This window comes from Aquarana catesbeiana, linkage group LG02 (genome assembly GCF_042186555.1).
Source record: "Aquarana catesbeiana isolate 2022-GZ linkage group LG02, ASM4218655v1, whole genome shotgun sequence".
NCBI classification, from domain to species: domain Eukaryota; kingdom Metazoa; phylum Chordata; class Amphibia; order Anura; family Ranidae; genus Aquarana; species Aquarana catesbeiana.
Window position 1 is genome coordinate 66,026,004 of NC_133325.1, and position 26,378 is coordinate 66,052,381.

At 45.7% G+C, this 26,378-nt stretch overlaps 1 protein-coding gene across 4 annotated transcripts in view; it reads right to left on the reverse strand.

The window, feature by feature from the left end:
- Window positions 1-26,378, reverse strand: part of SLC36A4 (solute carrier family 36 member 4) — a 474,855-nt gene that overhangs the window by 355,002 nt on the left and 93,475 nt on the right. For all 4 annotated transcript variants that reach the window (XM_073612996.1, XM_073612994.1, XM_073612992.1 and 1 more), the window contains 2 exons: window positions 22,727-22,817; window positions 18,912-19,000 (listed from right to left, as the gene is read on the reverse strand). In XM_073612996.1, coding sequence (XP_073469097.1) covers window positions 18,912-19,000; window positions 22,727-22,817 — 180 coding nt within the window. The remainder of the gene's footprint in view (window positions 1-18,911; window positions 19,001-22,726; window positions 22,818-26,378) is intronic.

The following is a 26,378-nucleotide window of genomic DNA, read 5'->3' on the forward strand; positions in this document are numbered from 1 at the left end:
CTATGTGTTTTCTTTTAAATCATTGATTTTACACACAATGTTAAATTAACAAGGGACAACAATCTCATTGAGTTTGGAAAAAACACACCAAAAATACATTACTAATGTTAAATAATGTTCAAGTGGTAAGTCTTGAAAATAAAAAAATTAACATAAACAAAAACGGTGCTTTGGGTTAACTTTATCTAAAAACTAAAAAATAATCACTATAAAAAAAAATCAGAATAATGGGTTCTTTGTGGTAACTTTACAAACCTAAAAAAAAAAAAAAAAAAAGGGGAAAAAGTATTATTAGTATGGAAACATTGTTTTTAAAATGCATACTATATCATTCATGAGATCAAAGAGAAAAAGAATACAGAAATCAGTTTGGGAGAACTCTGATTATGAACAGCAAAACACCTTCGTTCTTTAGAGCCTTCGTAAAGAAGAAATAAAATGCGCTGCATTCAACGATCACAGATTTTGCAGCGTGATGAATGTGCTACCTACAATACGAACACTAGTTTTACTAGACCGAGTGCTTCCGTTTAGTTTTTGCTTATGAGCATGCGTCGTTTTTTTGTCCGTCGGACTAGCATACAGACGAGCGGACTTCGGGGTCCGTCGTAGTTACGACGTAAAGATTTGAAGCATGCTTCAAATCTAAAGTCCGTCGGATTTGAGGCTAAAAAAGTCCGTTGAAAGTCCGGAGAAGCCCACACACGATCGGATTACCAGCCAGCTTTAGTCCGTCAGCGTCCGTTGGACTTTTGTAGACGAAAAGTCCGACCGTGTGTACGCGGCATAAGCCATCTGCAGTTGGTAGTGTTATCGGTGCTTCGTAGTCAAAATAAACACTTTATTAAATAAGCTTAAAGTAGAACTATAGGCAAAACCTTTTTTTTTCATTTTGGATAGAGCAAAGGAGGATTATAACCCCTGTCAGATTTTTTTCTGTCATCTGTGTACCATTGTGGAGATTTCCCTTCACTTCCTGTCCCATAGCCAAACAGGAAGTGAGAGCAAATCCCTGCAAAATTAAGGAAATTCTTTGGGGACCCCCAGGTCACCAGAACTAGTGTCCTCATTGGAAGATTTCCCCTCTATTACTTTGCCAGGGACAACCCAGAATTTGGGATTTTCTTTTACTTTCAATTTCAATAAAAATGGTAAACAGGACTAATAGAGAGAGTGAATCTCTGTAATGGGGACACGGTAATAAAAACTGATGTGTGTTCTAATCCATCTCCACTCTAGCCAAAACTGAAAAAAAGTTTTGCCTTTAGGCTGGGTTCACACTACAGAACACAGCGGCTCACAGCAGGAGTCCAGTGTGTCTCCATTCACCGTATCAGGTCTGATTTCAGCCTGAATTTTGGGCTGAATTCGGACCTGAAACGGACCAAAAGACGCACATGACTCCTGTGCAATTCGCACCGGAGCTGCTGCGGAGATGTGTGAACTGGCTCCATAAAGAGCCGGTCACAATCTCCTGCTATGCAAATTGGATGTGGGGAAACCCACATCCAATTCTCAATAGTGTGAACCCAGCCTTAGTTATATTTAACCGACCTGTTCACACCATGTGAAATGACCTGTGTTTTTCTGCACCAATGGATTAAAGTAAAAAGACAAAAACCAATGCATTAAGGTTAAAAACCTTAGGGCTTTAGAACCACTTTAAATGAAGTCCATCTTTCTACACTCTCAAAAAAAGTAAAAAAAAAACTGAAACGGCTCATCGCACTGCCCCTGTTCTGCACAACAAATTAGACACCGGCCTGCACATTAAAACTGAGCTTTTAAGGTGTGACCATTTGAATAGGACCTTTTTGTTTTATACATTTTTTATTTTTAGCCCCACCTCCCCTCAATGTTCTGGTCTAATCCAAAATGGCATGTACCTGGTACTGCAACCTCCTGGGATACTTACAGTAGCTCACAAAAAATAGGATTTTTTAAAACAGCTTACCTGTAAAATCCTTTTCTTTCGAAGGACATCACGGGACACAGAGCCACAGTAATTACTGATGGGTTATATAGGTATCACTGGTGATTGGACACTGGCACACCCTATCAGGAAGTTCAACCCCCTATATAATCCCTCCCCCTTGCAGGGATACCTCAGTTTTGTAGCCAAGCAATATAGTGTATTAGAAGAGGGGTGGGACCTCTGTGTCCCGTGATGTCCTTCGAAAGAAAAGGATTTTACAGGTAAGCTGTTTTTAAAAATCCTATTTTCTTTCTCGAACATCACGGGACACAGAGCCACAGTAATTACTGATGGGATGTCCCAGAGCAATGCTACCTGAGGGGGGGGAACCACGACCAAGTAGGGTGCAATCAGACCTGAGGACCCTGTACTGCTGCCTGCAGCACACTACGCCCAAAGGCGATATCCTCATGCCTTCTCACATCCACCTGATAGAATCTGGTGAATGTATGAACTGAAGACCAGGTTGCGGCCTTGCAGATTTGAGCCATAGAGGCCCGGTGATGCACTGCCCAAGAAGCACCAATAGCCCTTGTGGAATGTGCCCTGATCTGAAACGGAGGAATCTTCTGTTTCAAACCGTAAGCTTGAATGATCAACTGTCGAATCCATTTAGAAATGGTAGCTTTTGACGCTGCCTGTCCTCTATTGGGACCCTCTGGCAGCACAAACAAAACATCCGTCTTGCGGATCTGAGTAGTTGCCCCTAGATAGGCCTTAACTGCTCTTACTACATCCAACGAATGTAGAGATCTCTCTTCCGGAGAACAGGGATCTGGAAAAAAGGAAGGTAGAACAATGTCTTGGTTTAAATGAAAATCAGAAACCACCTTCGGTAAAAAACTAGGATGAGGGCGTAGTACCACTCTATCCTTGTGTATAATCAAATAAGGCTCCTTACAGGAAAGAGCTGCTAATTCTGATACTCTTCTAGCAGAAGAGATGGCCACCAGAAAAATTAATTTCCTTGTCAACAAGACCAAAGGAATCTGACTTATTGGTTCAAAAGGCCGTTTCTGTAACACAGCCAGGACCAAATTCAAGTCCCAGGGGTTTAGGGGCGCTTTAACCGGAGGATTAAGACGCATCACCCCCTGCATAAAGTTTCGGACCAAAGAATGCGAAGCAAGTGGCCGCTGAAATAATACTGATAAAGCAGAGACCTGGCCCTTGATGGTACTCAAGGCCAGCTTCATCTCTAATCCCATCTGTAGAAAATCAAGGATTCTACCTATGACATATTTCCTGGGATGCCAACCTCTGGATTTACACCAGGTTATATAAGCTTTCCAGACTCTATGATAAATCATCCTGGAAGCTGGCTTCCTTGCATTAATCAAGGTAGATATGACAGGACCTGAGAGCCCACGACTCTTCAGAACGTGGGTCTCAATAGCCAAACTGTCAAATTTAGTGTTTGTAAGGCAGGATGGAACACTGGACCTTGAGATAACAGGTCTGGGCGTTCCGGTAGTGTCCACGGGGAACCTACCGTCATCCTTACTATTTCTGCATACCAAGTCCTTCTGGGCCAAGCGGGGGCCACCAGAAGTACCGACTTCCTTTCCTGCCTGATCCTGTGAAGGAGTCGTGGTAGTAGCAGAATAGGAGGGAATGCGTAAATCAGTGAGAACCGATGCCACGGGATCACCAACGCATCCGTCCCGCATGCAAGAGGATCTTTTGTCCTTGCCACAAATCTGTCTATCTTTTTGTTGAATCGGGATGCAAAGAGATCTACATCTGGAACCCCCCATCTTTGGCATATGGCCCAAAAGACATCGGGATGCAGAGACCATTCCCCTGGAAGTAACTGCTGGCGACTTAGATAGTCCGCCTGCCAATTCTCTATTCCCGGGATGAAAACTGCCGATATGCATGGCACATGCATCTCTGCCCAGACTAAGATCTGGTTCGCCTCTTTTTGAGCAGCTCGGCTCCGGGTGCCTCCCTGATGATTGACATAAGCCACTGCTGTGGCATTGTCGGACTGGATCCTGACCGGACAACCCTGTAGCCTGATAGTCCAGGCATTTAGAGCTAGATGTATCGCCCGGATCTCCAGAATGTTGATGGGTAAGGTCCTCTCTGTCTTGGACCATACTCCTTGGACCGCAGCCTGTTCCAGAACTGCTCCCCAACCTGACAGACTGGCATCTGTTGTTACCACCGTCCAGGTAACCGGTAGAAAGGATTTCCCCTTCTGCAGGTTTTCGGTATGAGCCACCAATTGAGGCTCTGACGCACCGCATGCGACAGATGCATCGGAAAGTCTAATGCCTGAACCTTCTTGTTCCAGGTCGACAGAATACTGTGTTGCAGCATTCTTGAGTGAAACTGAGCATAGGGAACTGCTTCGAATGAAGACACCATCTTCCCTAGTAGCCTCATACAAAGGCGGACTGAGGGACCCTTCTTGGTCCTTACTGTCAGAATCAGCTCTCTCAAAGCAGTGATCTTTGCCTGGGGTAGAAATATTTTCTCCTGGCTTGTATCTATAATCAGACCTAAATACTCCAGTCTTCTTACTGGTTTTAGGAAAGACTTTTCTAAGTTGAGGATCCAACCCAGGTGTTCTAGATACCTGACCGTGGTCCTCAAGTTTCCATTCAAAGAGGCTACCGACCGGTCTATCAAGAGCAGGTCGTCTAGGTATGCTATGACCGCTATACCCTGAGCCCTTAATCTGGCCAGAGGAGGAGCCAAGATCTTTGTGAACACTCGAGGTGCAGTGGCTATCCCAAAGGGCAGAGCCATAAACTGGAAATGGCGCCCTCCTACCTCGAAGCGCAGAAACTTCTGATGAGCAGGAAAAATGGGCACATGCAGATATGCATCTCTGATGTCTATTGATGCCAGAAATTCTCCTCCCTGCAGGGTGGGAACTACTGTTCGAATTGATTCCATGCGGAAGGATTGAATCCTTAGGAATCGGTTCAGATCCCTTAAGTCCAAAATGGGCCTGACATCCCCATTTGGCTTTTGGACCGTAAAAAGGTTGGAATAGAAGCCCAATCCCTGGTCCTTTGCGGGAACTATCATAATGACCTCCTGCGACAAAAGTCGCTCTAACGCTAGAAGGAGCGACTGCTTCTTCTCTGGGTCTCTGGGAACATTTGATCTGAGGAACCGAGGAGAAGGGAATTCCTGAAACTCCAGCTTGTACCCTAAGGTTACCGTGGAGACTACCCATCTGTCCTGGAAGTCCTCCTGCCAGAGCTCTGAGAACTGTCGCAGTCTTCCCCCCACTCGAGTGAGCGGGGGCGCCCCCTCATGCAGAGGTCTTAGTGTTTTGCCTAGTAGGCTTCTTTCCCCAGGACTTCTTTTGTCCCTGGGGTTGACTCTTGTCTCTGGACCCCGATGGAGGCGGCCGTCGAGACTGCCTGGAGGCTGAAGCCCCCGGCACTGGGGAAAGAGTCCGTTTGAAAGAGGGACACTTACTCTTCTTTTTGACAGGTAAGAGAGTGCTTTTCCCACAAGAGATTCTCTTGATATAGTTATCCAAGTCCTCTCCAAACAACCTTGCACCACGAAATGGAAACCCAGCCAGTAGCTTCTTACATGGTGCTTCGGCTGACCAATTTTTCAACCATAGGATTCTACGTATATGCACCAACCCCAGTGAAAGACGGGAGGTTTGCACGATAGAATCTCTAATGGCGTCAACCACAAAGCATAAGGCCGCTGGAAGGTTAGCAAACCCCTGGGCCTGCTGTTCAGGTAATACTTTGATGACCTGCTTAACATGGTCTCTTAAGTATTGACAGACTCCAATCGCTGCTATTGCAGGTTGGGCCACTGATCCTGCTAAGGAGAAAACATCCTTCAATAGGGATTCCATCCTTTTATCTACAGGATCCCTGAGCATCTGAGCATTGTCTACAGGACAAGTCAGGCTATTATTTATGGAGGAAATGGCGGCATCAATAGCTGGTATTCCCCACATTTTAATAAACTTTTCTTCCATCGGATAAAGTGTTGAAAACTTTCTCGGCGGAAAAAAACGTTTGTCTGGGTGATCCCACTCAGAATAAATAAGCTTTTCAAGTAAAGTATGAACAGGAAAAGCATGTGCTGCTTGGAAAGGTTTCAGTGACCCCAAAGCAGAAGAGGATTCTTTAGCAGTTTCAGGTATGGGCAACTTAAATGTGGAGCGGACCAATCCAGTGAGGATCTGCACTAAGACTTTCTCCTCTTGGGAAGTCGCAGAGGGTCCCTCTCCACCTGAATCCTCCGAAGAGGAATCATCCATCCCATCCCGATCCTCTGAAAGGGATTCATCTCCTTTATCCCAGAGCTCCTCTGTCTGAGGGTCTTGGGGAACAGAGGAAAGCCTAGTGCGTTTTCTTCCACTGAGTGAAGACGTAATCACGGCCATTAATCTTTCCTCTAGACCATTAATGGTTGAGGAAAAAACCTCTTGTGTAATATATACAGGGGCTGAAGTGCCAGAAGCAGGTGTAGCCCCTGACCCCGATGGCTCTCCCTGGCTAGCCGTCCCTGGCCCATCCTTAGGGGGGAAGGATGCTGCCGACAGGGGGCCCTCAGAACCTGAACGAGATCCCCTAGTGTCTCTGGTTCCTGGGGTGCTTGAACCTCTTCTACCCATAGTGCAAAGCAACAAGGTGTGAGGTATACAAATGAACACTGTCCGCTGAGCGATGTAGTCTGGCTAAAAGCCTTGCTACCCAATGCTCAGTCTGGTGTTACTTCAGTAAATGCTGCCTAGGAGAATGCCTGTGTCCCACCTTACATGCGACCGTCAGCTCTGTGTCTCTCAGAAGGCTGAGTGCACCTGTACAGAGTGCCTTTAATAGCCTGCAGCTGGCCTGAGTGGGAGTCTAAACACTCTGTGCTGACATCCCGCCCCCTCCTCTACCGCCCCCCCCCTCGAGTTTTGAAAAAAACGAGCGCTTCCCGCACTGCCGACTCTCCTGTCATGCTCTGGAGAAAAGGCTGGGGATGGGGGGGGGGAAGGAGGGAGACTGGTAACAAGATTTGCCTGAACGGCTATCTTCAGAGATGGTGGCCATTAGGCCACAGAGCCCGGGTGGTATAACCACTTTCTAGACCCCTGTGGCCCCTCTCTAGCCTGGGGGGGAACATTCAAACATGAGAAATCCCCCCATCCACCTTACCTGCTTGCAGCCTGCTTGATACGCTGGGACATACACAGCGATTACAACACCTGAGACAGACATTCAGCATGTGTAGGTTTGTGCTCTTGGCAGCCCCCGGTGGTCACAATAGGCATAGCATGCATTTACCTTAAAGGAGAAAAGCCACTAGAACTCAAAAATTCTGTGGAATCTCCTCTTACCTTATCCAGCCGCAGGGTGCCGTTTACACAGACCCAATCTTCACCTCTCACGGTGGGCTCCGTTTGAAAAAACCGTCAGAGACTGGGGCCCCCATCAGTAGGGGGATCCAACAGTTCTGGGACCGTAAAGCACCTCGCCAGAAATTAGGAAGTTTAAAGCCATTTTCTGATCTGCGGGGTCCAGCTCTCTAAAAAGAGAAGCATTACGGGTAAAACCTCGTTTCTTCGGACACGAGGCCCGGGTACCATTCAATTCGGCCATGAAAAGACACTTTGAATGGATCCGGTTCGCCTGGCTTGCCCCAGTATAGGATCTTAGGATATTCCCTTTGGAGCTCAGCACAGGACATCTTTACACGTCCATCACCTAAGACACTGGCGTAAAAACTGAGGTATCCCTGCAAGGGGGAGGGATTATATAGGGGGTTGAACTTCCTGATAGGGTGTGCCAGTGTCCAATCACCAGTGATACCTATATAACCCATCAGTAATTACTGTGGCTCTGTGTCCCGTGATGTTCGAGAAAGAAATAAGATTTTTTCGTCATACTTACCTGTAAAAACCTTTTCTTTGAGTACATCATGAGACACAGAGTTAGGCTAATATTCATTGCCTACTGGTAGACCAAAGGTCTTCAGACAGGATGTGATCCCCTATATAACCCCTCCCATACAGTAAGCACTTCAGTTTTGTAGGAAGAACTGAATCCTCAAAAAAGAGGCGAGGGATGTCTGTGTCCCATGATGTATTCAAAGAAAATAATTTTACAGGTATGACGAAAAAATCCAATATTCGTTTTCATACATCATGGGACACAGAGTCAGGCCAATATTCATTACCTACTGGGACGTCCCAGAGCAATAGCCTTGAGGGGAGGGAGACACCCTGCCAAACGATAGCCATCAGAACTTATATGGCAGCCCGCAGTACACTCCGGCCAAAAGCCAAATCCTCAGCTGCTCGAACATCCACTTGATAACATTTTGTGAACGTATGCACTGAAGACCAGGTAGCAGCCTTAAAAATCTGAGCCACAGATACATGATGGCAAAAAGCCCAGGAGGTTCCTACACCCCTGGTAGAATGAGCTCTCACCCTAAAGGGAAGAGCTTTTTGTTTCAGATCGTAGGCCTGAATGATCAACTGACGGACCCAATTGGCAATTGAAGCCTTGGAAGGTGCCTGCCTCTTCTTGGGTCCTTTTGGTAAAACAAAAAAGGAGTCTGATCCTCGGATCTCTGCAGATCTAGACAAATAAACCTCGAGTGCCTCTCTTAGGCCGAGCGAGGCTGAGAGAAAAAAAAGAAGGCAAAATAATGTCCTGATTTAAATGAAAGGCCGGCATCACTTTTGGCAAAAAGAATGGAACAGGCTGTAACATGACACTGTCGTGGTCAAGGATCAAGTATGGTTCCCTGCACGAAAGGGCCGCCAACTCTGACACCCTTCTAGCCGAGGTGATGGCCATCAGGAAGGTTAGCTTGTGTGACAGCAAGTCGAATGGAATTTCCTTGATAGGTTCAAATGTTTTTTTCTGTAACACAGACAGCACCAAGTTCAAGTCCCAAGTACACATAGGTGACCCAATGGGGGAAAGCAAGCGAGTTGCTCCCTGCATAAAGGTTCGGATCAGTGAATGGGAGGCTGAAGGCCTTTGGAAGAATACTGATAGGGCCGAAACTTGATCTCTGATTGTACTCAAAGCCAATTTGATTTCCACAGCTGACTGTAGAAAAGAGAGACTTATTACTTAATCATGTATTTCCGAGGATGCCATTTTCTGGCTTCACACCAAGCAATATAAGTTTTCCAAACCTTATGAAAAATTTTCCTAGTGACAGCTTTTCTAGCATCCACTAGGGTAGACACTACTGATCCCGAGATGCCACGGTCCTTTAACAACCTGGCTTCAATAGCCATGCCGTCAAAACAGAGACTGTAAATTGAGGTGGAATATAGGACCTTGAGACAGTAGATCGGGGCGCCGTGGAAGCATCCATGGCCCATCTATTGTCAGTCTCACAATCTCCGGGAACCAGGGCCTTCTAGGCCAGGCTGGTGCCACCAGAATGACTGGAACTCCCTCTTTCCAAATCCTGCGCAACAAACCTGGAAGGAGAGGGATCGGAGGGAAAGCATAAACCAGGGAGTACTGTCTCCATGATACTATCAGAGCATCTGCTCCGATTGCTAGAGGATTCCTTGTTCGGGACACAAATTGCTGTAGCTTGTTTTTGAACCTGGATGTCAATAGGTCGACCTCTGGCCATCCTCAACGCTGGCAAATTTTCTGGAACACCCCTGGGTGTAGGGACTATTCCCCTGGGCAGATCTGCTGGCGGAAGAGATAGTCTGCCTTCCAGTTCTCTACTCCCGGGATATGGACTGCTGATATAAATCGGCACATGTCCCTCTGCCCAGGCTAGTATGTGGTTCACCTCCTTCAGAGCTGAACGACTCCTGGTACTGCCTTGGTGGTTTATATAGGCCACTGCAGTGGCATTGTCGGACTGAACCCGGATAGGGCAGTCCTGAAGCTAGACCGTCCAGGACCGTAGGGCCAGACATACTGCCCGTAATTCCAGGACGTTGATGGGCAAAATCTGTTCTGTTCCTGACCATTTCCCCTGAGCTGTGAGCCGATATAGGGTCGCTCCCCAGCCTGAGAGACTGGCATCTGTAGTCAGTACTCTTGCTTGAACCATATCTAGGATTAGACCTAAATACTTTAGACTTTGAGCTGGTTTCAAGGTTGACTGTTCGGTATTTATGATCCAGCCTAAGCTTTTCAAATACCGCACTGTGCATATTACGCTCTGTTCTAGAGCCTGTAATGAGTGATCTCTGAGTAGGAGGTCATGCACATACCCGAGCTCTAGGATCCCTTGGGCCCTTAAAAGACCCAGTACTGGTTCTAGGACCTTTGTGAACACCCGGGGAGCTGTAGCCAGCCCAAAGGGTAGAGCCAAAAACTGAAAATGATGTTCCTCAATTGCAAAACGTAGGAATCTCTGATAAGGCTGAAAGATAGGTATGTGTAAATACGCGTCTTTTATATCGATGGAGGCTAGAAAGGCTCCCCTCTGGAGTGAGGCTATTACTGAGTGGACAGACTCCATCCGAAAGGACTGTATCAGTAGATACTTGTTCAGGGATCTTAGGTCCAAAATGGGCCTTGTATCCCTGTTTGGTTTCTGAACCGTAAACAGGTTTGAGTAAAACCCTGTGCCCCTTTCAGATACCTGAAACCTCTACAATCACTCCTTGATGCACTAGATGATGTAGTGCCTAAAGCAATAAGTTTCATTTTGGAGAATCAGAGGGAACGCTGGATCTTAAAAACCTTTGAGGGTGAACCCCTTGCAACTCCAGCTTGTAACCGCGAGATATAATTGAGGTGACCCACTCGTCCTGAATTATTGTTCTCCAAATGTCCGCAAAGTGCAGCAGCTTTCCCCCCACTCGATGGAGTGGGGGCGTCCCCTCAAAAGGAGGGCTTGGTGCTGGGTTTAGAAGAATCTTGGACCCAGGGCATCTTCTGGCCCTGGCCCTGCGGCTTGCCCCTGGCCCTAGCGCCCTGTTGGCAGTGGAACCGGCTTGACGCTGAGACATTGGGCAAAGCAGTCCCTGAGGTTTTAAAAAAAAAGGGATGTCTGGTGCTTTTCTTCAGAGGAAGTAGAGAACTCTTACCTCCGGAAATATTTTGGATATACCGTATATACTCGAGTATAAGTCGTTCCGAGTATAAGTCGAGGCCCCTAATTTACCACAAAAAACTGGGAAAAATGTATTGACCCGAGTATAAGTCGAGGGTGAGAAATGGCAGAGGGTCAACAATGCCCATCTGCAGCTGCATGCCTCCCTGTGTCCTGTGCAGCCTACCTGTACCCTGTGCATTTGTCCTGTACATGTGTGTGTGTCCTGTACATGTGTGTGTGTCCTGTACATGTGTGTCCTGTACATGTCCTGTGTCCTGTACATGTCCTGTGTCCTGTACATGTCCTGTGTGCATGTGCAGCCTACCTGTGTCCTGTGTCCCTGTGTGCATGTGTCCTGTGTGCATGTGCAGCCTACCTGTGTCCTGTGTCCCTGTGTGCATGTGTCCTGTGTGCATGTGCAGCCTCCCTGTGTCCTGTGCAGCCTCCCTGTGGCGATCTCCATCCTCCCTGTGGCGATCTCCATCTTCAAACAGCGGCCGGCGTGTGATGATAGTGTTCGGCGGCCATTCCACAGTTCAAAAGCCGCGCCTCCTTCTCGTCTGTGATAGGCTGACCGCTGACTGCCTATCACGGACATTCTCTCATTCTCATACCACGGACGAGGATGAGAGAATGTCCGTGATAGGCTGTACACTGACAGCTGTTCAGCCTATCACAGATGAGCAGGAGGCGCGGCTTTTGAAAGCTGCAATAGCCGGCGAACACTATCATTACACGCCGGCCGCCGTCTGCCTGCATGACACGCTGATCATGCAGACAGACGGCAGGGACTCGAGTATAAGTCGAAGGGACACTTTCAGCCCAAAAAAAAGGGCTGAAAAATTTGACTTATACTCGAGTATATACGGTATTTGTCCAAATGATCACCAAATAAATGCTCCCCATGGAAAGGGAAACCCGCTAATAACTTTTTACAAAGAAGCTCGGCTGACCAGTTCTTAAGCCACAAGAGTCTGTGCATATGTACAGACGAGAGAGCAAAATGAGAAACCTGCTGTACTGAATCCTTTAAGGCATCAATAGCAAAGCACAGCGCTCGAGAAATATCTGTCTTACTTTCACGCAGATCATCCTCCTGGTTAGGCCTAACAGGCCATTTGACCTGATCCTTTACGGACTGGCGGATACCAACTGCTGCAACAGTTGGCTGAATAGCTTAACTGGCCAAAGAAAAGGAAGCCTTTAATAATGACTCCAATTTCTTGTCAACAGGGTCTTTCAAGCCCTGTGCATTATCTAAGAAGTTAAGTTCTTTTTTAAAAAAGAGACTGCTGCATCTACTGCTGGCATGCTCCATTTTTTTATGAACTTTTCATCCATGGGATATAAAAGGGAAAACCTCTTAGGAGGAACAAAAATCCTGTCAGGATGTTCCCAATCAGCATACACCGCCTGTTCCAACAGGGGATGTAAGGGGGAAGCCTGTACGGCCTGAAGAGGCCTCAGGGATCCCAAGAGGACCAGGGGGGCTCAGTCACCTCTGCAAGAGGCAACTTAAAGGCAGAACGAACCATCTCGGTCAGAGTCAGGATCAAAAGCCTCTGCGACAGAGGCAGACATCATCTTCTTGTCCAGATTGCTCAGAATCAGACTCATCTGCCGGGCCCTCCACAGAGTCCTGAGCTTGAAGCTCTTCCCCATCCTCAACCCATTCCTGGTCCAGACTAGGAAGCTCCGGGGAGGGGGATCTGTTAGGCTTCCTGCTACCCTGCGGGATGGAGGCAATCATGCCAGCAATCCTGTGCTCTAACCCGACTAGGGCCGAGGACAGTTCATCCTTCGTGATAAAGGGTGAAGCAGCAGTATTGACTGTAGGCAGAATACGAGATAGGCGCAGCGGCTCAGATTGCCCGGAAGCCTCTGGTTTTTCAGGGGATAAAACACTAGGGACACGACTAGGTTCATCAGGAACTACTACTATCAGCCTTTCCCTGTAGTGTTAGTCCTGCTCCGCGTGGCTGTATTCGCGTATGAAGCGAATCCTCGTGCGCCCAGATAAAAGGCTACTGTGCATGTGCGGCAAAGCTGTGTGCGCCATAGCTGCCAAACAAAAAAACTGCTAAGTCCTGCGGCACTTTTGCGAATGCACATGCGCCATGGTCGCCAAACAACTGCTGAGCATAACGGCACTCTTGCGAACGCACGTGTGCCCTGGTGAACCAAAGCAAAATGGTGCACCATCGTGCGCCATCATACAGGTAAAAAACAGCCAGACACAAGCAAAAAAAGTACACTTTGCAAACACACACAGCTAGCCCAAAACTCCCCCGTATGGTCACCGCACACAGGTGTCCAGCTTCTAGCTAGCTTGACTGTTACAATCACTGGGACACCCCACAATAAAGGGGTTTCACTTACCCGTCCAGGCGCAGGGCAGCTTAGAAACTAAGAGCCCAAACTTCACCCATCATGGTGGGTTCCTGTCACTTGAGGAACTTCAATTACTGGGTACCCTTTTCATGTTTAGGGTCCACTCCCTTGGACCTGTACAGCACCCTGCAGGAATGCCTTAGCGCTGTGGTGTCCAGGATTCCACTTCGCAGGGTCCAGCGCCCGGAGGCCGCATTACAGGCAAAACCTTGCAGGATCTTGAGTCTTCTTTGCGAGGCTCAGGTATTATTTATCTAAGCTTATAAAGACTGTGTCTAATGGATCCCATCAGTCATTCCCTTGATTCATTTAAGAACCGTTTGTGGGACTAGAGACAGAGAGCTCAAACAAACCGTGCCATCCACCTTGCAGACACTGGTAAAAACTGAAGTGCTTCCTGTATGGGAGTGGTTATATAGGGGATCACTTCCTGTCCAAAGACCTTTGGTGTACCAGTGTCCATTCACCTGGAGATGAAATATAACCCAGTAGGTAAGGAAAATTAGCCTGACTCTGTGTCCCATGATGTACTCAAAGAAAAGGATTTTACAGAGTATGACAAAAAAGAAAGTGAGTACACCCCTCACATTTTTGTAATAATGGTATTTTCATCCCACTCTCCCTTTTTTCCCCCATTTGGGTATGGGTATGTATATGCACATGTACAGTATATCACAAAAGTGAGTACACCCCTCACATTTTTGTAAATATTTTTTTATATCTTTTCAAGTGACAACACTGAAGAAATGACACTTGTCTACAATGTAAAGTAGTGAGTGTACACCTTGTATAACAGTGTAAATTTGCTGTCCCCTCAAAATAACTCAACACACAGCTATTAATGTCTAAACCGCTGGCAACAAAAGTGAGTACACCCCTAAGTGAAAATGTCCAAATTGGGCCCAAAGTGTCAATATTTTGTGTGGCCACCATTATTTTCCAGCACTGCCTTAACCCTCTTGGGCATGAAGTTCACCAGAGCTTCACAGGTTGCCACTACAGTCCTCTTCCACTCCTCCATGATGACATCACGGACCTGGTGGATGTTAGAGACCTTGCTCTCCTCCACCTTCTGTTTGAGGATGCCCCACAGATGCTTAATAGGGTTTAGGTCTGGAGACATGCTTGGCCAGTCCATCACCTTTACCCTCAGCTTCTTCAGCAAGGCAGTGGTCTTCTTGGAGGTGTGTTTGGGGTCGTTATGTTGGAATACTGCCCTGTGGCCCAGTCTCCAAAGGGGGGGGGGAATCATGCTCTGCTTCAGTATGTCACAGTACATGTTCGTATTCATGGTTCCCTCAATGAACTATAGCTCCCCAGTGTCGGCAGCACTCATGCAGCCCCAGACCTAGACACTCCCACCACCATGCTTGACTGTAGGCAAGACACACTTATCTTTGTACACCTCACCTGGTTGCTGCCACACACGCTTGACACCATCTGAACCAATATAAATTTATCTTGGTCTTATCAGACCACAGGATAAGGTTCCAGTAATCCATGTCCTTAGTCTGCTTGTCTTTAGCAATCTGTTTGCGGGATTTCTTGTGCATCATCTTTAGAAGAGGTTTCCTTCTGGGACGACAGCCATGCATACCAATTTGATGCAGTGAGCGGTGTATGGTCTGAGCACTGACAGGCTGACCCCCCACCCCTTCAACCTCTGCAGTAATGCTGGCAGCACTCATACGTTTATTTTCCAAAGACAACCTCTGGATATGACGCTGAACACGTGCACTCAACTTCTTTGGTAGACCGTGGTGAGGCCTGTTCTGAGTGAAACCTGTCCTGTTAAACCACTGTATGGTCTTGGACACCGTGCTGTAGCTCATTTTCGGGGTCTTGGCAATCTTCTTATAGCCTAGGCCACCTTTATGTAGAGCAATAATTCTTTTTTTCAGATCCTCACACAGTTCTTTGCCATGAGGTGCCATGTTACATAGTTACATAGTAAATGAGGTTGAAAAAAGACACAAGTCCATCAAGTCCAACCTATGTGTGTGATTATATCTCAGTATGACATTGGATATCCCTGTATGTTGTGGTCGTTCAGGTGCTTATCTAATAGCTTTTTGAAACTATCGATGCTCCCCGCTGATACCACCGCCTGTGGAAGGGAATTCCACATCCTTGTCACTATTACAGTAAAGAACCCTCTACGTAGTTTAAAGTTAAACCTCTTTTCTTTTAATTTCTAATTTATAAACTTCTTTCCGCACAAAAAGTTTTATCCCTATTGTGGAGTCACTAGTACGGTATTTATAAATTGAAATCATATCCCCTCTCAAGCGTCTCTTCTCCAGAGAGAATAAGTTCAGTGCTCGCAACCTTTCCTTATAACTAATATCCTCCAGACCCTTTATTAGCTTTGTTGCCCTTCTTTGTACTCGCTCCATTTCCAGTACATCCTTCCTGAGGACTGGTGCCCAGAAATGGACAGCATACTCTAGGTGCGGACGGACCAGAGTCTTGTAGAGCGGGAGAACTATTGTTTTATCTCTGGAGTTGATCCCCCTTTTAATGCATGCCAATATTCTGTTTGCTTTGTTAGCAGCAGCTTGGCTTTGCATGTCATTGGTGAGCCTATCATCTACTAGGACCCCGAGGTCCTTTTCCATCCTAGATTCCCCCAGAGGTTCTCCCCCCAGTGTAAAGATTGCATTCATATTTTTGCCACCCAAATGCATTATTTTACATGTTGAACTTCCAGTGACCAGTATGAGAGAGTGAGAGCCATAACACCAAATTTAACACACCTGCTTCCCATTCACACCTGAGACCTTGTAACACTAACAAGTCACATGACACCGGGGAGGGAAAATGGATAATTTAGCCAAATTTAGACAGTTTCACTTAGGGGTGTACTCACTTTTGTTACCAGCGGTTTAGACATTAATGGTTGTGTGTTGAGTTATTTTGAGAGGGACAGCAAATTTACACTCACTACTTTACATTGTCGCAAAGTGTCATTTCTTCAGTGTTGTCACATGAAAAGATGTAATAAAATATTTACAAAAATGTCAGGGGTGTACTCACTTTTTGTGAGATACTGTACATCACATCTCCCAGGAGCCTGCAAGATCGGCACACAGAGCGGCTGGGGGGTGGTCCAGGGGACAAGCCGGGGGTGGGGGGGGGGGGTCTGGCGTGTCTTCGGAGCTGGCTGCCTGCACTTGGAAGAGGCAGCCATGAAGGCATGTGCAGGGCCCGCTGTGTGGCACCCAAACTGTGCATCACAGCGGGACAACACTGGATTTGATGTGTGAGTATGTGCTTTAAGGAACACTACAGCACTACAGGTTAATTGAGAAAAACAATGGGGGGTGAGGGAAGACAAGTATAGCTTTGACCCCTTTACTAATGGAGTGCTGTCTCCTGAGTAAAGCATCTCTCCTAATGGGAGTGTGACTGTCTCCTGGACGGAGCCCTGCACTATAGTCAGGTCCTTAATTATAACCAGTGTGTACAACTGCACACTCGCACAGCCTTCAGGTCTCCAGTAAGACCTGGACTCAGGATTGGAAATTTCGTCCCACCCACTCAAATCATTTCAAAGTTTGCAAGCACCAGACCCTGATCTGGGATTACAAAACCCAGAGAAAACTGAAACCCCAGTCTTCTCCACTCAGACACAATACTCCAATGCCTCTCAAGCTGTATCGTTGTGAATGCTGTGTGTCTTCTGTCTATGCTCGCACAGCGGCAGGGCCTAGCACGGTCACACCCCCTTAAAGAATACATTTACTTTAAGACATAACACAATCACTATAGGCAATGAGAGATAATAACAGCCTGCGTCGATGGGCTTCATATGCGTCAGATGACATTTCCATTTCCATAAGTCTATGAGAAAGCAAAGACCGCTTGAAGCAGATGAAAAGTAGGGCAACTGCAGGTCATAGGCATCTGAATATCACAGGGGTCTTGATGTCAGACTGATGTCAAACCGATGCCATTGTCACAAGCCCAAAGCCTGTCCATACAGGCCCTAAGGTCTCGTTCACACCATACGTGCATGAAAACTGATTTCACTTGCAGAGACATCAGTTTACCTCGGCTTTCATGCACGTGGACATCAGATTTCATGCGTGTCTTATGCACAGACTGACATGACACTCATACCAGCATCTGTACCCCATCTTTGTCTCCGTCTTTACATATCAGTATCTGTGTCCCCATGTTTGCCCCTCTCTTCACATACCAGCATCTCTGTCCCATCTTTGTTCCTCTCTTCACATACCAGCATCTTTGTCCCATATTTGTCCCCCTCTTTACATTCCAGAATCTGTGTCCCCATTTTTGTCTCCCTCTTCACATACCAGTATGTGTGTCCCCATCTTTGTGCCCCTCTTCACATAACAGTATCTGTGTCCCCATCTTTGTGCCCCTCTTCACATACCAGTATCAGTGTCACCATCTTCACATACCAGTATCTGTGCCCCCATCTTTGTCCCCCTCTTCACATACCAGTATCTGTGTCCCCATCTTTGTCACCCTCTTCACATACCAGTATGTGTGTCCCCATCTTTGTCCCCCTCTTCACATACCAGTATCTGTGTCCCCATCTTTGTCACCCTCTTCACATACCAGTATCTGTGTCCCCATCTTTGTCCCCCTCTTCATATACCAGTATCTGTGTCCCCATCTTTGTCTTCCTCTTCACATACCAGTATGTGTCCCCTTCTTTGCCCCCTTCTTCACATACCAGCATCTGTGTCCACATATTTGCCCCCCTCTTCACATAACAGCATCTGTGTCCCCATGTTTGCCCCCCCTCTTTACATACCAGCATCTGTGTCCCCATGTTTGCCCCCCTCTTTACATACCAGTATCTGTGTCCCCCTCTTCACATACCAGCATCTGTGTCCTCATCTTTGCTCCCCTCTTCACATACCAGTATCTGTGTCCTCATCTTTGTCCCCCTCTTCACATACTAGTATCTGTGTCCCCCTCTTCACATACCAGTATCTGTGTCCCCATCTCTGCCCCCATCTGTGTCCACACCATTCTGTTACCTTGCTGACAGTGCCCTTCCAACATCACACACTTACCCTAACTTCCTGCGGGCATCCAACATGAAGAGGAAAAGGCGGGCTGTAGACTCACCGAGCACCGCTCTGCATTCCCTCCCACTTCCTGTCACATGAGAGGCATGCGGAGCAGTGCTGTCCGTTTTGCCTGCGTTCCAGTGTGCAGCTTTCAGGGAAACTGCAGATATGCTGTATAATCCCACAGAGCTCCGCACCGGACATCACACCTGCGTTTTGGTGTAAACAGACACATAGGAAACAATCGTTCCTGTGCGTCTTGCAGAGACCTGCGATTTTCTTCTGCAGAAAACTACATGCCTCTGTAGATGGTGTGAATGAGCCCTAAAGGTTGTTGAATTATACAATCACTGAGGCAAATATCACTGTTAAAAACAAGAAAAAAAATGTAGTCTTTTATTCTAACCTCGGGAATACATGAAACATAAGATCTTGTGTCTCTTTTTTAAGGTCTGGCTCTTATTAGTTGAAAATCTTACCTTTGACATAAAAAGTGGCTGCAGCGTACCAGTACATTCATACAGTGAATTGAGACGATTCCAAAAAACAAAAGGCTCACTGGCCCCAACTGTAAAAAGACAAATAGAAAAAAGGAAAGAGAAGCTCTCTCTATAAAAGGAAAACAATATTTTTTTTTTTAAATACAATTACTAAACTAATTTACTATGTATAGAGATAACCCCCTTCCCACCAGCTGTACGAAAATATGTGACAGGTTTTAACGCCATGCTACCACATAAATCTGTACAGCCGGCATTCCTGTTTGGTGCTGGGAGAAGTGCTCAATAACGCAACCCCAGCACTGTGACCAAGCTGTCACTGACAGCAATCAGGAGCCAGCAGGATGCACTCCAGATCACGTGATCACTGTGACAACCAATGACAGTGATCACATGATCAGGAGCCTGACTACTGCCAGCAGAAAGGAGCTAATGTGTATGTCTGGGCAAAAAAAAACAAACACATTTAGTTCATTTCTCCAATACATGTACATTTAATCTAGTTTTTTTTTTTTTTGTCACCTCAAAAAAGTGATAAGTACAAAAATGGCAGTTGAAATCCAGATTGTCCACCTTCCTGTCCCCTCTACCTGTGTTACACTAAATTCATAACTACTTGAGTCTCAGCACCTTTAGGCAGATCGAAACGTAACTATTCTTCAATGATCCCCATCCCTTGCCAGCATCCATTGCTGGTTGACGGTCTTCGGGTGTCTTCATTAGCTGGTGCGGGATGACGTCGGTCCTACACATGCACAGAAGTCAGTAATCCTAGCAACACAGGTACCGTGTCAGTCATGTAAGCTAAGCTGTGCATGTGCAGCTCAGTTTACATACCAGAAAACACAGCGAGCAGGCAGGTAGGTGCATTTTATTGCAGAAGAGACATTGCATGTCTCCTCTGCAATAAAAAGCCTGCCTGCTCAAAGTTTTTTTCAGCAAAACTTTAGTTCCAATGTAATCCTATATAAACCCCATTGGGTCCCAAGGCTTTTTTTAGATTTTAGACTTGTGATAGATTGTCTTAAAACTGCTGCTTTGTTTTGCAGTCAGCCGTGCCAATCTTGATATTGATTTCTGGGGGCAGATAGTACTTTAATTTCATACATACCATAGAAGACAGACTTTATTTTTGAGGGAAATAAAGAGAATTTAAACCCCATTGAAAATCATCTGTGGAATGGCTTGAAGACTGCAGTCCACAAACGGTCACCATCAAGTTTAACTGAACCTTGAGCAGTTCTGCAAAGAAGAGTGGGCAAATCGGTTCATGCTTTGCTGGGGTTTTTCTCCTTCCTCTGAATCAACTGTGAGTATAGGATTGGGTATATGGGATTGTATCTTTTTTTTTTTTATTGGTTGAACTAGATGGACTTCTGTCTTTTTTCAATCCGACTATGTAACTATGTAAATAGAGACATAACCCAACAGACCATTGAAGTCAACAGTTATACTGCGGGCAGAATGGCTCCCCTGGGCGAGCCGTCATGGCTGTACGCCGGCCCTTTAAGATGCTGTAGGAGGCCCGTGCCCGCATCGTGTTCCCGGAGCCAATGCGAGTGACAGAGCAAGAACCGGGATCTGTGTGTGTAAACACACAAATCCCGGTTCTCTCAGGGGAGAGGAGACAGATCGTGTGTTCCTACTAAGAATGAACACCAATCTCTCTCCTCCCCTAGTCAGTCCCCTCCCCCCTACATTTAGAACACACCTAGGGAACACAGTTAACCCCTTGATCGCCCCCTAGTGTTAACCCCTTCCCTGCCAGTGTCATTTATACAGTAATCAGTGCATTTTTATAGCACTGATCGCTATATAATTGTCAATGGTCTCAAAAATTTGTCAAAAGTGTCCAATTTGTCTCCCGCAATATCGCAGTCCTGATAAAAATCGCAGATCACTGCCACAAATCTATCCCCTATTCTGTAGACACTATAACTTTTGCGCAAACCAATCAATATATGCTTATTGGGGTTTTTTTACCACAAATATGTAGCAGAATGCATATTGGCCTAAAGTAATGAAGACATTTTTTTTTTTTACATTTTTTATTGAGTATGTTTTACACCATAAAGTACAAAATAGTCTTGTTTTTTTTTTGTGGCGTTTTTTTTGTTTTGTTTCTAGCGCAAAAAACAAAACAAAAACAAAAAAACGTGGAGATGATCAAATACCACCAAAAGAAAGCTCTATTTGTGGAAAAAAAAGGACATAAATTTTATTGGGGTACAGCGGCGCGCAATTGTCAGTTAACCACTTGCTAACCAGCCGCTGTACTTATACTGTGGCAGGTCGGCTCTCCTGCGCGAACGTACGTACCTGTACGTCGGTCCGAGCATATGAGATTGCGTGCGTGCGCGTAACCTCCGCGGATGCGGCGGACTAGATGTCCGCCGGCCACCCGCGATTGCTTTATATAGAGGCAGAATGGGGATCTGCCATTGTAAACAAGGCGGATCCCCTTACTGACAGGGGACATCTCAGAGATCTGCTATTCCCAGTGATGGGGAACAGTGATCTCGGTCATTGAGAGGTAAACGAAAAATCCTGGACAGCCGCACTCAAAAGTAATCTTCGATCTTTATTTAAGTATAATCATAAAAATACATGCCACAGCATCACAAAGCAGGAAAGCAGACGCGTTTCATACTGTAGTCAATGCTTAATCATAGCAGCTGTGATCTCAGTGATCTCTCTCATGTTCCAAGCAGCCCATCCCCCTTACAGTTTGAGGGAACACAAGTAACCCCTTGATCGCCCCCTGGTGTTAACCCCTTCCCTGCCATCGTCATTTATACATGGATCAGTGCATTTTTATAGCACTGATCAATGTAATGTCACTGGTCCCCAAAAAGTGTCATTGTGGGGTCAGATTTGTCCTCCGCAATGTCGCAGCCCTGGTAAAAATGGCAGATCGCCACCATTACCAGTAAAAACAATAAAAAAGAAATAAAAGTCTCTAAATCTATCCCATAGTTTGTAGATGTGATCATTTTTGTGCAAACCAATCAAAATACGCTTATTGGGATTTTTTTTTTACCAAAAATATATAAAAGGAATACATATTGGCCTAAACAGGTGAATAAATTAGTTTTTTTTATATTTTTGGGGGGGATATGTATTATAGCAGAAAGTTAAAAAAAATGTTTTTTTTTCAAAATTATCATTCATTTTTTTGTTTATAGCGCAAAAAAATAAAAAATGCAGAGTTGATCAAATACCACCAAAAGATTTGTGGGAAAAAAAGGACATCAATTTTGATCGGGTACAACTTCGCACAACCGCGCAATTGTCAGTTACAGTGACGCAGTGTCGTATCGCAAAAAATGGCCTGGTCATTAAGGGGGCAAATCCTTCCGGGGCTGAAGTGGTTAAAGTAATGCAGTGCCATATCGCAAAAAATGGCCTGGTCATAAAGGGGGGGGGGGGTAAACCTTCCGGGGCTGAAGTGGTTAAGGGGAAAAAAATGCACTGAAACGTCTGCTGGAGCTGGCAAGGTCGCTGGTCTGCAAAGTCATATTGGTGTGAACCTCACCTTAATAACTGGTGGCAGCGGGCCAGGAAATAAACGTAATAAAGAGGTATCAACTGAACGGACTATGTGTCTTGTGGCATGTAGTAAAAATGATGGGAACATTTATGAGGATCTAGCAACAAGCTGGTGGAGACAGATGAGATATATATACTGGAAGACACACATGAAACGACTGTAATGTAAAGCAAATGCTCCAGGTTAATGGGATTTCCATTCGCACAGCGTGCACATTCATCATTCTGTGGCCAGGAAGACTTACCAGGATCCCAGCATTCTTTATGGCCAAAGGAAGACCAAGGAGGCCTGTCCCTATGTTCCCTTTCAATACATGAATCAATGTCTGTATGAACCTGGAGAGATAAAGACATGGCTATTAATCAAAACATCCGCTCAACAGGTTGCTTCACTAAGGCTGTGTCTATGAGATTGGAGTCAAGTCACCTAAACCGGCAGCACTGCACCATCATGGGGCACAGAAACCCGAGCACAATTCATGGAACTGACTGTAGTTGAAAGCATAACACTGATCAAAATGTAAAATCATTTATTCATTTCCGCATTGTATTTTGATTATTTCTAACCCACTACTATTAACCCCACTTCAGCTCCAGGCCTTTTTTTTATTCTCAATCTTAATTTTATTAGAAAATGATTATACAAATAGACAGATATGCATACATGGCATAATCATACCATCAATCAATTTACAAATACATTATACAGGCTTACACAACAAAAACAAAAGAAAAGGGAAACAACCACAAAACAAAAAAAAAACAAAAAAAAAAGACAGGGTGAAATGATGGCAACACATAGACATCATGTTTTCAAAGATTTAATGTCCTATTTAGATTCTTTATACGTTTTATAGGATTTTGGAGAAAATCCATCTGGGCCAGGGCTCTTACCTGATGGAATATCCAAAATTACTCCCAATAATTTCTCACTTGAAAAAGGGTAGTCCAATCATTTCCTATAGTCGGGGTCTAATGTTGGAATAGCAGTTTCTTGTACACAGTCTTCAACAGAACGAGTATAAGATCCCATATCTTCCAAAGACAATGGTTGAGCCAGATTATAAAGAGCTGAAAAATATTCCCTGAAAATTTGTTGAAGACATTGTGGATCTGAGGTGGTTTTCCCTGACAACTTCCTAATACTGTGGAACCTCGGATTACGAGCATAATCCGTTGCAGGAGTATGCTCGTAATCCAAAGTACTCGCAAATCAAAGCAAGTTTTCCCAATGAAGTCAATGGAAACGGAAATAATTATTATTATTATTATTATACAGGATTTATATAGCGCCAACAGTTTACGTAGTGCTTTACAACTTGAGGGTAGACAGTACAAATACAATACACTTTGATACAGTAGGAATCAGAGGGCCCTGCTCCTTAGAGCTTACAATCTAAGAGGGAAGGTCAAAAGATACAAGAGGTAATAACTGTGGGTGATGTGCTGATTGAGAAGATAAATGTACAGTTGTTAGGTGGGGGCCAGATAGGCTTCTCTGAAGAGATGAGTTTTCAGGGATCGTCTGAAAGTGGATAAAGTAGGAGAAAATCGGACGGATTGGGGTAGAGCATTCCAGAGGATGGGGGAGGCTCTGGAGAAGTCCTGAAGGCGAGCATTGGATGAGGTGACATGGGAGTTTGAGAGCAGGAGGTCTTGGGAGGAGCGAAGAGAACGATTAGGTTGGTATTTTGTGACTAGGTTAGAGATGTAGCTGGGGGCCAGGTTGTGTATGGCTTTGTAAGTTATAGTTAGTATCTTGAATTTAATTCGGTGACTGAGTGGCAGCCAATGGAGGGATTGGCAGAGGGGTGTAGCAGACGCTGAGCGATGTGTGTGGTGGATGAGTCTGGCAGCAGCGTTCATGATGGACTGAAGTGGTGATAGCCTATTTAGAGGTAAACCAATGAGGAGGGAGTTGCAGTAATCGAGGCGGGAGATGACCAGAGAGTGGATTAGAAGCTTTGTGGTGACATTGGTTAGGAAGGGGCGTATCTTGGAGATGTTGCGGAGATTGAGGTGGCAAGCTTTGGATAGTGATAGAATGTGGGGTCGAAAGGTTAGTTCAGAGTCCAGGATTACACCTAGGACCCTGGCGTGGGGAGATGGGTTGATAGTTGAGCCGTTGATATTGACAGGGAAAGCAGGGGAAGTGGCACCTGAGGGAGGAAATTTGTTCCGCATTGACTTCGATGGGATGCAATACCGCATGTGGCCAGAGGCGGGGGGGGGCGGAGAGCCTAGGTAGCGGCCGAAAAGGCCCAAGGACACTTCGGCTGACCTCAGCAAACCTCAGAAAGACTTCCTATGCTGTACTCGGGCCTTTCTGTGCATTTCCGAATGTAGCGTTCGGCTCTGGCGCCCCCCACCTCAGGCCAAAAGCGGTACTGCACACAGCTTTGGCCCGAATCATGCTCGTTTTGCGAGACAACACTCGCAAATCGAGTTACGATTTTTAAAAATACAGTGCTTGTATTACGAAACGCTTGTTAACCGCATTACTCGCAATCCAAGGTTCCACTGTACTAGCAATAAAAATCTGGGGAGGACGGGGATGTAATATATGTGCTTACTGTCTCCCACATTTATTCCCATATCTATAACTACTTAAGGCACATCTATGTTGATATGAACTGTGAGATGCTTCCCACAGCTCTAATAGCGATGCCCTAGTAGACGATATATTAGCTAGTACTTCTATAGACTGTGAGGCTTTATGTAGAGTTTCTAGGGAATGAAGATTTGATACAGTGTTTTTAATAGCAACGGTTCTTTCTTTTTTGAGATGAGAACCATGTTGGATAAACAACCCTCGTAATACCACTTTAAGAGCTTCCCATTTTAGTGGTAACGCCGTTTCATCCTGCTCATGATCAGTGACAAAGTTGCCAATTTCCTCTACAATTGTTTTGTGACAAAATGGGTCTGACATAAGCTTATCATTCAAATGCCAAGACCAACTTGTGCCCCGAGTCTGAGGGGAATATATTGTTAAAAATACAGGTGACTAGTCAGACCAAATAAACCATCCTAGTTCCAAAGAAGGCTTCCATCTCAAAACCTTTGGGCCCGATAAAAAATAGTGTAGCCTACTATAGGATTTATGGGCTGATGAGAAATCTGTATAAATACGATCTTTAGGATATAGGATCTGCCAAAGATAAAGTAACCTATGATCAAACAATTGTTTTCAAAGAGCTCTCAACCGGGAGTGAGGAATACTGGAACGTTGAGCAGAGGTGTCCAACTGGGGCTCTAAGGCTAAATTGAGATCTCCTCCTACAATAATGACACCTTCTGCAAAATCCGCTAGAAGCCGAAGAGAACGAGAAATTGTCGTAGTCTGGTCATGATTCGGAATATAAAAAATTAGCAATTGTAAAAAGTTTACCCCACAACCGAAATTTAACCACTTCCCGCCCAAGGTACGTCCAGGGAAGTCCTTGACTTTGTGCCGGGATATCTGAATGATGGGTGCAGCTACGGGCATCATTCAGATATCGGCTTTTTCAGTCAGCGATTCCCTACACCCTAAGAACAATCATAGCGGCTGTTCCGCCGCTTGATCGTTCTTACGGGCGGTGAGAGGGGACGCCGCCCTCCGGTGCTTTGACCGACTCACCGCTTCGATCGGTGAGTCAGAGACAGGATCCACCGGCCCAGGATGGTGACCGTAGAGTCTCTATGATCGTTCGGAGGCCGGGCGCGATGACGTCACGCCCAGCCTCTGCATTCAAACGAATGGTGCCGCCCCGACTTATTGACCCCATATCTCACTGTAAAGAGGACCCATCATGCCATATTCCTATTACAAGGGATGTTTACATTCCTTGTAATAGAAATAAAAGTGATCAAAAATGTTTTTGTAAAAGTGTCAAACTAAAAAAAAGAAAAGTA